This window comes from Rhamphochromis longiceps, linkage group LG15, assembly GCF_057381845.1.
Source record: "Rhamphochromis longiceps isolate RC_006_pf linkage group LG15, R_longiceps_female_GT1.1, whole genome shotgun sequence".
In the NCBI taxonomy this organism is placed as follows: Eukaryota; Metazoa; Chordata; class Actinopteri; order Cichliformes; family Cichlidae; genus Rhamphochromis; species Rhamphochromis longiceps.
The window spans coordinates 837,813-855,285 of NC_140571.1; the positions used below are offsets into that span (position 1 = coordinate 837,813).

At 46.8% G+C, this 17,473-nt stretch overlaps 1 protein-coding gene across 1 annotated transcript; it reads left to right on the forward strand.

The window, feature by feature from the left end:
- Window positions 1–1,073: 1,073 nt before the first annotated feature.
- On the forward strand, window positions 1,074–15,537 carry ankef1a (ankyrin repeat and EF-hand domain containing 1a). The gene is made up of 11 exons (XM_085381455.1): window positions 1,074–1,279; window positions 1,565–1,771; window positions 2,518–2,679; window positions 4,534–4,733; window positions 4,821–4,970; window positions 5,162–5,285; window positions 7,350–8,166; window positions 8,403–8,629; window positions 8,893–9,032; window positions 13,922–14,077; window positions 14,251–15,537. Exons 2-11 carry the CDS (start codon window positions 1,582–1,584, stop codon window positions 14,377–14,379), a joined length of 2,295 nt encoding a protein of 764 aa, XP_085237581.1. The 5' UTR covers window positions 1,074–1,279; window positions 1,565–1,581; the 3' UTR covers window positions 14,380–15,537.
- The last annotated feature ends 1,936 nt before the right edge of the window (window positions 15,538–17,473 follow it).

The following is a 17,473-nucleotide window of genomic DNA, read 5'->3' on the forward strand; positions in this document are numbered from 1 at the left end:
CAGAGTGAAGCCACTCCTTTGTTATCTGGGATGTGCACTTGGGGTCATTGTCCTGTTTGAAGATAAACCTTCGCCCAAGTATAAGGTCCAGAGAGCTCTGGAGCAGCTTATCATCAAGGACTCTCTGCACATTGCTGTATTCATTTTTGATTCCTTTCCCCTTGATCCTGACTAGTCTTCCCGCTGCTGAAAAACATCCCCACAGCATGATGCTGCCACCACCGTGCTTCACTGTGAGGATGGTGGTGGCCGGTTTCCTCCAGACATGATGGAGGACATGAGTCAGGCCAAAGAGGTCAATTTTCGTTTCATCAGATCAGAGAACTTCAGACGTGCAATCATTCGCCTCTTACTGAGGAGTGGCTTTCATCTAGCCACACAGGCCTGATTGGTGGAGAAACTTCTGGTGGTGCAGAAATGGTTGTCCTTCTGGAAGGTTCTCCTCTCTCCACGGAGCAACGCTGGAGTTCTGTCAGGTTCTCTAAAACCTCTGACTAAGGCCCTTCTACCCTGATTGCTCAGATTGGCTTGATAGCCAGCTCTAGTCCTGCTGGTTCCAAACGTCTTCTATTTACAGATGTTGGAGGACACTGAGCTCAGTCAGACCTTCAAAACTGCAGACCTTTTTCTGTAACCTTCCCCAGATCAGTGCCTCCATACAATCTTGTCTCGGAGGTTTGGGATTGTCCAATTCCTTGGACTTCATGGCTTGGTTAGTGCTCTGACATGCACTGTCAACTTTGTGACCTGATTTATACAGGTGTGTGCTTTTCCAACAGAAAACATCTGACAGATGATCAGTGGAGACAGGATGAACATGATGCCAACCTTGAGTGTCATGGCAAAGGCTGTGAATACTCATGTACATGATCTGTTATTTTTAGTCAGTTTGCAAGAATTTCAAGCAAACGATTTTAACTTTGTCATTAACTTTTGACAATTTTGAAAAAATAAAATAATCCATTTGGGGAAATGGAAGCAAAGTGGTGACGCTTTCATTTACGACAATTTCAGTATTGCCGAGCTTATCGAGAGACCCTGAAAGCAGCATCAGACGCTGCCGAGGGCACGAGGTCCTGCCCGGGATTTTCGCGCGTTCCGTTGCCATGGAGCCGACTTTGTTTCCTTCTAACGGCCCGCACAGAAAAGTGAAAAGCCTGGGAGGAAAAGCAGGTACAGACGGGACCCTCTCGCTGACCAAGCCTGGGTTTGTGGACCACAGCAGCAAGTGTCTGTCAAACAAGGGGAGCCCGTGTAACCCGTGCGTGTCTGCGTGCAGGTGCGTGATGAGCTTGAGGGTTTATGCGTCTGTACTGACAGATTTTTAACAATACTCGTGACTTTATTTTTCATGTACTGTGGTGATGTTTGTCTTAAAGAGACCAGAAAAAGCACTGGGCCACTTTGTATGAAAGTCGCCATTCACATGGGTAACATGAACAACTAGCTTATTTAAACTGCAGTTTTTCAGAGGAAAAGAAAGCACCTAAAAATTGTAATTCAATTAAAACATGTTAGAACCAAATATTTGCGTGCATGTTAGAAAGCTCCTATTTCATACCAGCATTCAGTGAGTCCACAATGAGCAGCAGAGTGGCAGAGGGCCGCCTGCAGACCCTGCAGATCTACCGCCTGCTTCAGCTGGTCCATGAAGGGGATACGGCACAGATAGAGAAGATGGTGCAGCTCGGGGCGGAAGACCTCATCAGTCTCACAGAGCCGAAGGACGGCGTGGGGGTGCTCCACGTGGCAGTTTCAGCCAACAACCTAGGTAATGTATGCCTGTGGGTTGGCTGTGGCAGACTCATTCATTTGCAACAATCAGACACATTTGGTTGGACGAGTGCTATGTTTGTTCAGCTCAAATACTGTGGGTATTTACAGTACAGGTTATTTCATTGGAGATAATGTATCGGAATTTCAGGAGCGGGACCACGCCTCCAAACACGCTCCTTCCGGTTGTCATCTGTATAGGTTCCGCCAGTTCTGCAAACTGTTCATTGTCGTTTACGTGCCCCACCGTCCCTCCCTCCTTGTTCTCAATTCTTTAACTTCTTCATTTCTATTTAGTCCACGGGGATCTGCCAGGCCCGGGAGCCGTCCCCTTCGAGGCCTTCCCCAAACTGCAGCTCAATTCATGTCAAAGCATCACTTTTACCTACTAAAACGCTGTCAAACCTAAAATGAGGACGTGGGCCCAGCGAGTGAATTTAGTCTTTGTGTCTTTGTTTGCATGCCGCATTACTTGCCAAAGAAAATATGTCCACAGAGATTTGTGGCAGCATGTAGAGTTCTCGAAAACGGCAGCGCAATGGAAAATGGATGTTATTAAGTTTGCTAAACATCTTAATCACTGCCTGCAGTAACACTGGGGAAAGAGGACATGGGGTATAAACATGTATTTCCAGTTACTTTTAAACATAATCTGCATCAAGCCCAGTTGGTCTGAGAATTTACCACAAGCCCAAATATGATCTGTCTCCGGATTGTTTCAGCTTTCTCTTTTTCTCCTCGCAGAGCTCGTCACCTTCCTCCTCTCCAAGGGAGCAGATCCTAACGTGCAGGACAAAAGGGGCCGCGCTCCGATTATGTTAGCTGCTGAGCTGGGCAACCATCCCATTGTGTCTCTTTTGGCCCACAGCGAAGCCAACCTGAGGCTCCTGGATGTAGAGGGCAAAAGTGAGTTCAAAACTAAAGGCATTACTATTTATAATCTCTGTGTAGGTTTAGCAACACTGCACTGACAGAACAGTTACGGGATTTCAAACACACTAAAGCTTCGTGGCATGAGTTTCTATGGCCGATGGTACAGGTGTAGGCGGCCCACTTTTGTTCATGTAGTGTGTATATGGTGGTAAACAGCAGGGTTTTCTTCAGATGTCTAGTTCAGAATTGCAGCTGTCACACAATTCAAATAAGTTTTCACAATAAGAACCCAGAGGCATTTCAAGGGCTCAGCCCAATGGCGATGCTCACTTTTAGAGGGACATTGATGCCTATCTTTGTCTCCCTTAGCTTTAACCACACAGTGGGTGATTTTCAACGACTTGGCAACTCGAGAGAAATTCAGTCACATCTGGCGACGTAAAGTGACTATGGGTGAAAAAACTATGGCAATGAGAAAGAAGTCTGAGTCTTTCTCAACTTCAGCTGGCACTGAGAGCACAGGATGCTGGTGGCTGACAGCTAACAGGGAAGTAAATACATTAGAAGTTACTTAGGTGATGGGAGTCTGTCCGTTAACAGCCGACTGTTACCTACAAAGTAAGGTTTGGGAAGCTAATCGCTTCCTGTGCGGATGCAGGTTTATCCCACGATCGTTTTAAACAAAGAGACTCTAAAGCTGCAGCTTTTTGCTTTCTGATTAAATAAAGTTTTGAAACAAAAATATTTTGTAGCATTTAACAGCTGCAGAATGATCAAGGCTGATATTATCACAGGAACACGTGAGAGTTGAATTTCAGAGCTTTTTTGTTTGCGATATGTCATATTTGTTTAAAAGTTCCTGCACAAATGAAGCTCATTCATTGTGTGCCAAGTGTATCAGATGGTTTGCTTTAAATGTATGTATTCTCATTTGAGTCTCAGTTTCCCAAATGGGGGCGTTTCCATCTCAAGTTAGGTCAGCTGGATCGCTTGCGGCGTCTTTCCGCTCATGAACATGCAGAGTTTGTCTCTTTAGATATTGATGAGGAGGTGGTATCCCAGACAACTCCAATCAGAGCGCACAAAGGTCTTCTGAAGGAGCTCGTTGAAGTAATCGTGATAATGACCCCATTACAGTGTGTCTGTGGTAGCGATTACTCTAACTGGCTCTCCTTTGAGAGGTAGATCAAGGCTGAGTGATTGAATGCTTCCTGACGTGTGCATAATTTACATACTGTATGATGTATGTACACATGTGTGAAGAGCCATATGAGGTTTTGTTTGTGTGTCATGCCACATGGACACGTCTAATTACAGATCAAGTCCTAATGATCGTCTCCTGTGAAACACGCTGAGCAACTTGATACGACCCAGCTCTCCCTGGGGTTTTGTTCAGCCTGGCCTCAGTGCTCACAGCAGGCTGAGCTTCAGTAGTCACACACACCTGTTTGTGTTATCCGTCGTGTCAGGAATATGGAGTAATGTGGGAATAATCAGAGTGGGGAAAGTAAAACACAGCATCCTGCCCTCCCTCCTTTTACAGCAGTTTGATCCACCAGCAGTTAGCAGCTGTGCTCGGTGCTGGAAGCGTGGAAGCTCTCTGTCAGAGCAAAGTTTCCCGAAAGTTTCCTCGCTTTTAATTTTGCAGTAGAAATGAAGATGGCTTGATTTGACTTGGCAGAGTTAGCTCGCTGATAGCTGCGAAGGACTGCAAACACTGGATTAGACGGAGGGTCCACATTAATATTTGAAACAGCATTTAGGTCTTAAGTGCTTAGCTATCAAAGTAGTCTGATTACACTGATGTACAGCTTTATTGTTGACGCTTACTTGCTTCTTCTGTCTCATGAGCTTTTCCTAAACTTTTGCACCCACGCTGTGACTCAGATGTGCTGTTCTACTGCATCTACCCCACCAAACGCCACTGCCGCTGCCTGCAGGTGTTGCTTAAGTGCGGAGCCGATGCCAACAGCGTGTCAGTGCAGGGGATGCATGTCTTTCAGCTGATGTGTGAAAAGGCCCAGGAGTGCACCCCCCTGTGCCTCATTATGCTGAATGCCGGGGCAGACCCCAATGCGGCACACCAGGTAAACAACAGGGACTGTGAGACCTGCGTTTTGAAGACAGTCTGTTGGAGCTGAAGCCTTTCCTCTCCTCTCTTCCCCTCTGCTCAGAAAACTGGAGTCACAGCGTTGATGGAGGCAGGCAAAGCAGGGTCCCTGCCGCTTGTTAGAGCTATAATCAGGATGGGCGGAGACCCCAACGCCTCTGACAGGAAGCGGCTCACAGCCGTCCACTATGCTGCCATGGGGGGCTTTTTTGAGGTGTAGTAGCTGCTCATATATAATAGCTGACATCTTTTGAAATGGCAATAACATGCAAAGTTAAGCTGTATCTATTAGGTCTTATTCTACTTTGTCCTGGAAGCTGAATTAAAATGACAGCGACCCACTGTTAGTGTAAGCAGCACCTCGGATTTAGGCTCGTCTAACGTGTTGCTCTGGGCTGTGTTCAGGTGCTTCAGGTGCTGTCTGCATACTCAGCAGACATGAGTGCGATGAGCCTTAAGGACTGCACAGCCTTACACTACGCTGCTGCCTCGGGCAATGCAAACTGCTGCAAGTTCCTGGCACAGAGAGGTACTGTACTCTTTAAAGTCTTCTTCTGTGATGAGGCCTGTCACTCCTGCTGATGCCTTAATAGGAGCCCGACTGTGCAGACATTTAAAGCTCATATCAACATTACGTTCAGTAATTTCAGTCTGATGTCACTTGTAGGCTAACGCTGAAACGCAGGAGGAGAGCACAGCAGCTATTACTCAAAATGTACATGAGGAGAAAGCTGGTCACAGAGCATTGCAATCGGCTCCGAGTCTTAAATGTGTGTGTTGGTGTTTGACAAACAGGGAAACAAACTGAATACTTAAGTAAAAAGGGCTCATCGTAATACTTACTGTTGAACGAGGTAAATGTGTCTCAGCCTCGCAGCCTTATATAAAAACCACCATGACGTGTGCTCTGCTCGAGCGTCTCGGTCATTCCTCAGACCTCTGATGCCTGGAATCTGCTGGACTCGCTGTTCTAGCCACTGGGACCACTTTGGACTTGACCTTTCACATCTCCAGCTGTTCTTTCCGCCCATCGGACTTCTTCCCAATATTACAGTAAGCTAGGATTGTCGCGTCTGCAGCCTTGTGCTCTTTATCGGCCACAGCTCTGTGTGGTTGGTCGTCAGCAGCTGTCTGTCTGCGCCGCCATGACTCTGTGGAGTCCTTTAGGCCGAGCTCTTCTAACCTCTGGTAGGATTTATTGATGTCAGCCACCTCCTCTGTCTAGCCCATGCAGGGGCTTTGTCCTCCTGTTTCTCCTCCTCCTGTTAGCTCCTCAGCTACCTAAGGCACTGTTGTAGCAGCTCATCTTGTGGGTGGGGGTGGGGGCCATGTATTCATGGTTGCTTCTGGCTTGTCGCTCTGATCCCCTCCCTCTCTCTCGTAGAGCCCAAAGGTGCTGGACTGCGTTCCCAGGGTCCCACCTAAGCATCTATGACACTTATGTGGCCGTGATGATGGCCGTACGTCTGTACTGGCTCACATCTTATTGCTGTCTTCTCAGCACCTGCCTCACCTTCTGTAGGCGTCGCCTCTGTGAGTGCGTGTTCATGAGGCTGTCACATTATTGTTGATCACGGTGTTTTTGAGGTATTGCTACGTAAGTATTGTATACCCAAACTGTGTAATGATTCATATGCATGGCCTGTGAGAGGAATGCTGACGGTTACACTGAATATTTTCAAGTTTAAAAGGGGAACAGGACTCTATTTGGAATATGGGAGTTTCAGTTCGTTCCAAAAACTGCTCTACGGTACCTTTTTACGGTACGATGATTTCAATATGTTACCCTCCGTTTGTAGTAGTGTTCGTATACATGGAAACGTAAAGGAGCACGCTCCACGTTACTGCCAAAATGTTGAAATGTCATTTCATTTACACGCGTGTGGAAGAGTCGAGCACATTTCTGATTCTGTTCTGGTTTCTTTGATACACGAGCACGTCTCGTTTGATCACACACGGGGATTTCCCAGCTGCTATAAATATGGATCAAACTGTTGTTTTATGATCAAACGCACAGTCGTTTCAGAGATTAACATAATAACACAGTCCCCCTGCTTTTTTCATGTTCACACGTGGAAGTATTGTCCATAATTACCAGCTTGTGCACGCCTGCTGCTCACCACACCTGTCATTGTGTGTTGGTTTTAGCGCGTTGTCAGCTTCCTGTGTGATCAGAGGTCTTTTTGGACTGTTTGCTGCCCAGCTGGGGACAAATCTGTCCCATCACTCATGTTTCTTAAGCTGATTTGGAGACATTTCTGTCCTTCAACGCGCATATTAAACCCTCTCTTGTATTGGAAACATCCCACGTTCATGCATTTGTGACTTCTAGGCTGGACTTGTGTAATTCGCTGTTATCAGGATGTCAGACAGTACATTTGTCCCATGTTGACGTCTCCTCACTGCTTGGACTGGGTTCTGGGTAAACTCCAGAACTGAATTTCGAATTCTTCTCCTCAGTATTTTTATAACAGATTGGAGGATCAGTGTTCTCCCCTCTGTGTCTGCATATCTCTGGTATGATACTATAGCTGCAACCACAGTCCTGAGGACATTCTGCCGTGTGTTTATATAACCTCTGCTCTGTGGTCAGGTTGTAACCCTAAACTGAAGAACCGGGAAGGTTTGCTGCCGCATCAGATTGCCAAAGATTGCGGTCACAACGCAGTAGCCAAGGAGCTCCGGAAGGCGGAGAGGAAGCAGGGAAAAGGCAGCGATCCCAGCGGCACCGGGCAGATGTCAGAGCTCTGGGCACTGACTCTCCACGACTGGTCTCAAGAGTATGAAGCCGAACTGTGGAAAGCCTTTGGCGACAAATCAGACACAGTTACTGCAGAGAGGTTTATTTCTGTATTAGAGGAGCTACAAGCTCCAGTTGAACCAGACCGGATCCAAGCAGTCATCTCAGCCCATGGAGGAGACGTCAACATCAGTGACTTCATCAGAGGAGTCAAGTACATCAAGAAACCGTTCCGCCTCTCCTTGTATATGCCTAAGAAGAAAAAGGGGGGAAAGGGAAAAAAAGGGGGCAAGAAGAAGAAGAAGGGTCCATTTGTTCTCCCCATGCCCGTTTGCACCCTCCCACCGGAGCTGAAGCCCCGACGAGCAGACGGAGGCCCACCCAGCTTCATGATCAGCTCCTATTTTAACTGCTCGGACGTCCTCCGATTCGACCCGGCTCACCCGCCAGTGCATCCGGTGATGAACGACTCAGGATGGTACATACACAAGCCACCGCCGGTCTACGTCAACGTGAACTCCTGCGTGAGAACCAATGATCTGGAGTCTCTGGACCAGGCCTTCAGTGAAGGGGTGCCGGTGGACGTTCAGGATGAGTTTTACAAGACGCCGCTGATGGTCGCGTGCTCCACTGGCAGCTATGAGACGGCTCAGTACCTCCTCAGCAAGGGGTGAGAAAGTTCATGTTCTGATTTCAGTGCCGTTTGTTTTTTCTGTGGCTTTACAATAAAAGCCAAATTAATATTTTCAATATTTTTTACCCGTTTCTTTAGCTTTGTATCACAAAGCACGCACACAGAAGCAAACTGACTTTTTCTGGTGTTTTCTGGTGGCTGCTGATCCGAGCCAAAGAATGGGCCTAAATACTAATACACGCCTTAAACCCTGACATCACTGTCTGTGACAGGGCTGATGTGAACGTGTGTGACCAGTTCTTCTGGACCCCCCTCCACCATGCGGCGTACGCCGGGCAGCGGGAACTCATTGAACTTCTGGTGAATGCTGGAGCTAACGTCAATGCCCCGGCCCTGGGCGGAGCCACGCCCCTCATGAGGGCCATTGAGACGTCTCGAGTGTCCTGTGTGGATTTCCTCATCGAGGCGGGTGCCAGTGTGCTTGCAGAGAACAAGAGAGGTGTGACGTAGTTCAAAGCCTTTGTACCTTTTTCTTATAATGCCACAATGGAAACACGTGATTTTGTATAATTACTCTTTAACTCTAACTCTCCATCAGCATTTACTCTACAGGTCTCCTTTGTGGCGATGTATAACGTACCAGCATTCATATCCTGTCTTTATAGGCCCATTGACTACAACCCTACATCGTAGCACTTTCACATCTATGGCCACTTTAGAATCACCATGTCTCGTTTAACTGCCGATTTTACTTCTGTACAGAGCAAAGCTGCCTTGATGTTGCCAGAGATTTTGCAAACCCTGTGATAATCGACTTGGTCAAACAAAAGATGGATTCTCTGCCTAAACCAAAGGACAAAGCAAAAGGAAAGGAGGCCGAAGCTAAAAAGCCTAAAGCCAAGGTACACAAATAATCTACGACTTAAAGGAGACCTTTGAAACACATTAAAATCGTTTGCCTTCAGACTTTCCCTGTTATCTTTGTTTCTCTAAACTGTATCTAATGTTCACTCTGTACTATAGGAATATAGCAAGTCTTGGTTCTGATATAGTGCTTTTCTCCTCTGTTTGAGCGTTCACAGCATTTTCACCACACAAGTGCGTTTTCCTGGGCCTCAGTGCTCTTTCACACTCCCACGCTGATGTATGCAGCAGGGGCAGCTCTGGGATCAGCGTCTGGGCCACAGAGACAGCCCGCTCTGTCTCCTGATCCCCATCATGACCTCTAAATCATGTAAAAGGACACACGCTGGTGTTGCTCTCTTCTCCCTCGTAGCAGCAGGGAAACCCGAGCCTGCAAAGGGAGCCGATTACTTAAAGCTGGGCACTCGTACGCAAATGACACCACATGTGTTTGGTTACAGCTACACCGAGCTGGTGTTTAGCTTTGTATTCCCTGTAACCAGGTCACAGTCAGTTCAGATGTATTGATGTTGTCATTAAGACCCTGAAAGCAGCAGGTGTTTGTGACGCGTTCATAAATAATCAGGAGTATTTATAATTCAATGAAAATATCTGTCACACAGCGAGCCGACGAATCACGGAGCGTTTTTCTCTGAGCTCGGTCGGAGGCGGTATGAGCTGCTTTCACTGTTTTCTACAATAAAGGGCAATAATCCTCATCAGGCCCACTGGAATTCACAAACTCTCTGTAAATCATGCACCTTCAGCACTGTGAGTGATTCAGAAGAAGCCCTGTGGTCGTCCTACCCTCTAACCACAGCCGTGGGAACATGTGGGGGCTTCTGTGGGAAGTACACCACTCTCAGTACCCGACTGCATGTTGCTCTTGTTTGTCTTTAAAAATTAGTTACATGTGAACAAAAAAATTTATGTTTGTCAATGAAAGAATAATTACACTAAGAAATATAGGACGCACACACACACACACACACACACACACACACACACACACACACACACACACACACACACACACACACAGAGCAGCTAGGGGATGGGAAAGGCAGTTTGATGCCAGCAGAGCCAATGATTACCTGATAACAAGCTCACACAAACAGCACAGAGCTCTGCAGCGTCTGTGGTGAACGCCAGAACATCCTGATGAGAACATCAACACCCGTGTGATCGGTGATTAAGTTAATAATGGGCCTTTGTGCAGAACGATTGGTGTAGCAGCAAATTCTTCCCATGACCGCGCCTCACATGTAGACGGGGTTTTACAAAAACAGCAGCCGTCAATATCCAGGTTAGCCACAGTCCTGGCCAATCAGATGATAGCCTTTTTTGACATGCAGTTGGCAAAGCTCAAGTTTCACATCCTGCAGCCTGCAGACAGTTTTCCTGCGTATGCTTTGACAATGCCAGTGATAAACATTCATTATTGCGATGACACACTGACACAGCGGTGGCGGCAGATAGGCTGAACACCTGACGATGATGGCCGACAAAAAGAAACACTCGAATCGATGCAAATTGCTTAAAGCAGGCCTAGATGATCTCCAGCTGCAGCTTCACAGGACCTTCAGTTCAGTCTAACTTGGTACCATCCAGAGGCAGGATCACATCAGCAGCAGGTAGCAGTGATGCAAACATCTGGCAGGAAGTCATATCTCGTAAAGTTCACAGTTCTGTGGATAATTATTTGCCCCTTTCCTGATTTCTTATTTGTCACAATAACATGTTTTCAGATCATCAAACAAATGTTAATATTAGACGACGATAACCTGAGTAAATATTCATTCAACTAAATGATCCTACGTGGAGCTGTGTGGAAAAGTCATTGCCTCCTAAAGCTACTAAGTGTCAACCGTGACAACAACTGCAGTCAGTGATAACGAGCAGTGGATCCTTCACTGTGGATCCTTCACTGTGGAGCAACAGTCGTCTTTGTTTTAATTCAGCCACAGTGGAGGGTTCTTGAACATGAATTACCAACATGCTGGTGTGTGTCAGATCGTTGTCCTGCTGCAGAAGCCAAGCGCACTTAAGCTGCAGCGCACGAACTGATGGCCAGATATGCTTCTTCAGGATTTTCTGGTGGAGCTGAATTCAGCAGGTTTGACAGTCGTTTGATGTTCTTTTCATGGAAAGCCGTGCTAGTTTTATGCCGGCATAACAGGACTCAGACGAGAGCTTTACCTCGTCGGTCCACCGAGTATTATCCCAACAGCTTCATCACAGTGTTTTTTGGTAGATATGAGCCTTTCTGTTCTCTTTGGTCAGCAGTGGTTTTCTCCTCGAACTCTCATTTTTGCCCCGTCTCCTTCTTACTGTTGAATCATGAACTCTGACCTTAACACACACAAGTGAGGCCTGCGGTTCTTTGTTGCTCGGGGTTCTTTTGTGACCTCCTGGATGAGTCGTTGATGTGTTTTTGGAGTCATTCTGGTACGCCGCCCACTCCTGGGAAGGTTCTCCATTTGTGTACAGTGGTTCTCATCGTGGTTCGCTGGAGTCCCAAAGCCTTACAAGTGGCTTTGTAACCTTCTCAAGACGGATGTCAGGGACTTTGTTTCTCATCTGAAACATCCGAGCCATGTAAGTGTGACATCACCCTCAGCCGACAGTTCTACTCTGGCTGAGGATCTAAATCTCTTTTATGCCCATTTTGACAGGGAGAACACCGACCCTGTCCTGTCCCCTCTCCCCTCAACCGACCCTGCTCCGGTCCTGAGCACTCATGAGCTGAGGCGTGTGTTCCGGAGCATTAACACCAGGAAGGCGGCCGGGCCGGATGGAGTGCTGGGCCAGGTGCTAAAAGACTGTGCTGCGGACCTGGCGGACGTCTTCACCTCTATATATAACACCTCGTTGTCCTGTTCACTGGTACCATCCTGTTTCAAAGCAGCAACCATCGTTCCCATCCCAAAACAGTCAAATGTCACATGTCTGAACGATTTCAGACCTGTGGCACTCACCCCCATTCCCGCCAAATGCCTGGAGAGACTGGTCATTAAACACATCAGAGCTGCTTTTCCACCATCCCTGGACTCGCACCAGTTTGCATACAGGGAGAACCGGTCAACCGAGGATGCGATCGCCACAGTGCTGCACACATTACTGAAGCACTTGGAACACAGGAACACCTATGCACGGCTCCTCTTTGTAGACTACAGCTCGGCTTTTAATACCATCCGGCCATACAAACTCCGTCCCAAACTCCACCAACTGGGACTTAACTCCTCTCTGTGCAACTGGATTGTGGACTTCCTCACTAACCGTAGACAGAGTGTCAGAGTGGGTAAGAACACCTCTTCCACCCTTGTGGTCAACACCGGTGCCCCTCAGGGGTGTGTTCTGAGCCCTCTGCTATACACTCTCTTCACCCATGACTGTATTTCCTCCTGCGCGTCCAATCTCATTGTTAAGTTTGCAGATGACACTACAGTGCTCGGACTTATATCCAACAACGATGAGACAAACTATAGGACAGAGGTGCAACAACTAGAGTCATGGTGCCACGACAATAACTTGGTCTTAAACACCAAAAAGACCAAGGAGATCATTGTAGATTTCCGGAAGAGGGGTCATAACAACCATCTGCCTCTCTTCATTGGCAGTGAGGCGGTGGAGAGGGTGAGCAGTTTTAAATTCTTGGGGGTAACTGTGACCGAGGACCTGTCCTGGGGCAACCATATCACCTCAGTTGTACGGAAGGCCCAACAGCGCCTCTACTACCTGAGGAGACTGCGGAGCGCACACATTCCCAGATCTCTGATGTTGAACTTCTACAACTGTGCCATCAGCAGCGTTCTGACGTATGGATTTCTAGTGTGGTTCCCCAGCTGCACCAAGGCCGATCAGCAAGCACTCCAGCGGGTGGTGAAAGAAGCTGGCAGAATTATTGGAACAAGTCTGCCAGAGATCAGTAATATCTTCCCCACTCGCTGTCTGAGGAGGGTGCACAGTATCCTGCGGGACCAACATCACCCTGCGCGCCACCTTTTCCATCTGCTGCCCTCAGGGAGAAGGTACAGGTCTATACAGGCCAGAACATCCAGACTGGCCAACAGCCTGTATCCACAGGCTGTGAGGCTCCTGAACTCTCTGCCCCCCTCTCACGGACAATAACCATATCCAACTTCTTAATAGCAATGAACTGGTCTGCATTGGTGCATCATATCTTTATTCTCTTCCCCCTCCTGCCCCCCCCTCTTTCTTAAATAGATAACTATCATATCTGATATCATATCTCACAGTACAATAATATTGAATGGGTTGCATTGTTGTATTTTGTCATGTTTCTCAGGTCTTTGTCTGAATTTCTACGAACATTATTGCTAAGGATTGTCTTATTGCATTGGAGTCACACTGGGTTAAATATGTACACTTGGGTTTTAAGGGGTATTTATTATTTTCTTCTTTTTTTTGGGTTGTATGGAAGCCCCAAACGCAATTTCATTGTTCTTGACAATGACAATAAATAAATAAATACTAAATACTAAATATATGCAAAACTAAGAAATCAGGAACAGGGCAAATACTTTTTGTAGCACATTTATATACACAATAAGTTTTGTTACTGATGCTCCTCAGATTCCTTCACCAGGTTTTCTCAGTCCAAAGTAAACATTAGCTGTCCGGTGCTTTAACAGAGTACTTCTGTTTCCTCGGTGCAACAGCTAAATCTTTGGATTACTCTTTATCCTGCCTCTGCACCGTTACTGAAAACCATTGAGCTTTAATCCTCAAACATAACGTTTATTGTTAGCGACCTAATCTTGTGCATTTGGACATCTCTAGCTGCCTTTAACCAGCCTGAATCTGACACTTTGTATTGAACACAGCGAGGCTGCAGAAGCTTTGAAAGTCTTGGTATTCACTACAGGTTGCTGCTGCAAAAGTCGCTGTGCAAGCAGAGACGTCGTCTGCAGCAGCAGAGAAGACTCCACCCCAGAAGGATTCAAATAGCGTCGTCCTGCAGAACACCAGCATCACGACTGGGAAAACCAAACTCGTGGACATCACCTTTGTGCCAAAGACGGTGAGCCTCTCCACCGTTTACAAGAAGACGGCTTAATGTGTCTTCTGCTGCCGGCTAGTTGCAGCAGTCACAACGTGCACAAACCAACCCTGCATTAAGCCCGTTAGTGCACACATGTTCCTGAAGAAGTGACTGTGTAATTCCACTTCTCACTCTGACTGTTTTTGTCTCAGGTTTGGGGGAAGCCGCCCACCACCAGCCAGCTGATGTCAAAGACAAAGGTGGACTTTGACAACCTCGTGATGCCTTTCAGCCGCGACCTCCAGGGCACGATGCTGGAGCTAACAAACAGCGCAGAGTAACAGGCAGCGAGGTTAGACAGAGGCTGACATCTTGGACTGAAACTGGCCACTTATCATAATTGTGGATGTTTCATCTTTTCCACATGGCTTCTTTCTTCTGCCTTGTTGGACATCGTGCTTTGAATAACGTTTCCTTCCATCGCATCAGGTTCCTGCTGCTTTCATTACGGCTCTGTGCCCGTGACAGACGTGGTCACAGGTTTGATGTTTCCAGGTTGTGCGTCTCTAATCATCGATGTTATAACTCAGGATTACCTTAAGAATATTTTTTTCTTTTTTAAGGAGGCACAAGCATCCACGTGGACTCAACGATGAACCGATTGGACATAATCGATTCACTTTTATTGTTTCCTTTTGGGAAAATTTGTCATTTATCACAGCCAGGTGATTAAACGCAGACAGCACTGCACAGCAACATGTGGCAAAGAACAAAGGGCTTGTGGCCCTGATAAACTACATTGCAACTCAGGAAGCACTGCAGCAACATGGTGTATGGATAACATTATATCCACAGGGTCAAAGGTCATAATGTTGTTTGGCAGCATGACTCAGAAGGATGAACTGTGAGCCGATCTGCTGTAGTGTTGTTGAACACGTTTTACAAACTGCAGCTGTTTTTCGGTGATACGCATCATCTTTCACTGCTTTTTCTGCTGTCATGGCAACAACTTTGCATTTCATGAGAATGAACTTTATGGGCCAAATGTGTGATCGCTTATTTTAAAAAACTGTTTGTTTATTTCATGAAACAACGTTTATTTAGCTTTTTCTTATTTCTGCTCATATTTCTGCTGCTGTAATGGCTCAATGTGGTCATCTCTGACACGCAGAGTGACCGGAACGATGGGTTGTCAAACCTGAGGTCTGGGGGCCAGAATCAGCCTGGCAAAATCCCCTACTCGGCCCACTGGATGTTTTAGGACTTTTAACTGTATTTTCATTAAACCTACAGCTGTCCTACTAATAAAGACTCCCCCCACAGCTATTCATAACACAATAATGAAGATAAACAATTAAAAAACAGAAAAGTTCCTGTTTTCTCACTATCGACTACAAAAAACATCTTCTTTTTATACAATGTATCCACAGAAAAATGAATAAAAGGAGACATTTTCTGTATAAAATATTCCACTCAATGGCAATGAGCCCCTGGAACCTTTTCTCTAATTTATTTCTTGCAGTTTCAGAGTTGTGCTGGAAGATTTCTTTCATTTATTACAGCAGCATTTTTGATCATGTAGAAAAGCTAAGGAGTATTGTTGCAGTTGCACTTTATTTTTCTTATTCTGAGACATCTCGGGGGTTGGATGTGCAACTAAATGAGGTTACAGTTACAGATAATGGGGTATTGATGTTTTTACATGAATTTGTCTTTGCTGGTTTAAGAGGGGGACAAATATGTGGTTTCAGACAGTGGATGAACTGAGAGGGTGCAGCAAAGATAAAGAAGAACTTATTTTGAGTTGTGAATCATGCAAAGCTACTCTAGTGGTCTGCAAGAATAGAAAGATACAGAGCTGGAAATTAGCACAGTTCGTGAGTGAAATAAAAGTGTGCAGATGCTGCAGATGGTTCAGATCCTGCCAGCTCTGCAGTAACTGTGCCTGCAGTGAGAGAAAACAGATCAAACCACACGCTTAAGACGTCACACGAAGAAAGAAGTCATCATCGCAGCCTGTCAGGGCTCTCACGTCGCCTTCGTGTCGGGGTGATTTGGTCCTTCAGCCCTGTGCAGTTCCATCTTTGTACCAGCACGTGGCGCTGTTTGCCAGGTTTTCCAAAGCAGCGGTCTGGTTGTTTATTAGAACAGAAAACTTGGAGCAAGCTCTTGTGTTTCGAGCACAGAAAGGCATCAAAATGGTAGCCGTTCATCTTTGCCCAGATTACCTTAACGATACTGTGTCTGAGCCCTGTTTGGATAAGGCTTGTGTTTTGGATGTTTGCATGAATGCAGCTACAGGAAACAGACATTTCTTCTGCTTTAAATGTCGCATTGAGGCACACTCCCATCATCATCGCCACCTTCACCTGATAAAATTAGATTGCAGCGTCCTCGAGGTCCATGGGGACGGAGTTATATAATCAAATATATCAGCAGAGAGGGGGGGTTCGAGGTTCTCAATACGGGCCCGGGTTTGTTTAAATATACATAAGCACAACGCCATCGATGACAGTGGAGAGAAAGAGGGGGATGGATGGAAGCAGTGAGACAGGCAGAAAAAGGCGCGCATGTATGTAACGATGCTCAGAGAGACGAATGGAGACGGTGAGCAGGGGAATGGAGAACATATCACTGAAAGCCCAGCAGTGCCATTCATAAAGAGACCCGAGAGATGAGGGAAGGTGAGGAGTGACGGCGAGGAAAGGGAAGGCAGAGGCACACGGGGGGGGGGGGGGGAGAGCAGCGGAGGGTGATTCAGAGGATGGGGAGGGAGCACGACGGAGGAATGGGAGTGGGCGGGAGGAGAGGATGAGGGCTTTTCTAGCACAATCAGTGGCACACAGGTTAGAGGGAGTAAACAAGGCTGTGATGCAGCGCGTCTGTTAGGGCGTCGGCTTGCAGCATGTTTGCAGAACCACTCGGAGACACATGCGAGCGGCTTTGAGTTAATGTGTCATTAGCGCAGTCAGGAACAAGCTCTCCTATTTGAACTGTCTGTGTGAGCGTACCATGAAAGCGTGCCAGCTGAACATGCCTGAGAGTCGCAGCCTGTTTGGAGCCTCCCTCCTCCCCTCTGCTGAGTATCAGTCTGAGCTGCAGGCAGCAGCACTGCAGTCTCTCAGCTCGGGCCCTGCTCCGCTTACTCAGCACTTCAACCCTTCACTTCCCCAAACAGCCTCTGGGGACAAACACAAAAACACACACTATATTATATTATTGCTGTTTGTCACATTAGAGCATTATTGATGTGTCATCATTTGCAATAATCGTGCCTTCATAGAGACACAAATGTGCTCACATATGCATCCAGCATCCAGTAATGACATACATGCATAACCATGCACAGACTCATTGTGCACATGCACGACGTGCAGTTGTGTCTGTCTGCCTGTAGTCTCCAGAAGCATCTACACGGAGATCCACATAGACACA

Excerpts from the sequence above, each read along its gene's own strand:
- ankef1a (XM_085381455.1), top strand. The coding sequence starts at position 1,582 with ATGAGCAGCAGAGTGGCAGAGGGCCGCCTGCAGACCCTGCAGATCTAC. Across the intron at positions 1,772-2,517 it reads AGTTTCAGCCAACAACCTAG|AGCTCGTCACCTTCCTCCTC; the intron begins GTAATGTATGCC and ends TTCTCCTCGCAG. Across the intron at positions 14,078-14,250 it reads TCACCTTTGTGCCAAAGACG|GTTTGGGGGAAGCCGCCCAC; the intron begins GTGAGCCTCTCC and ends TTTTTGTCTCAG.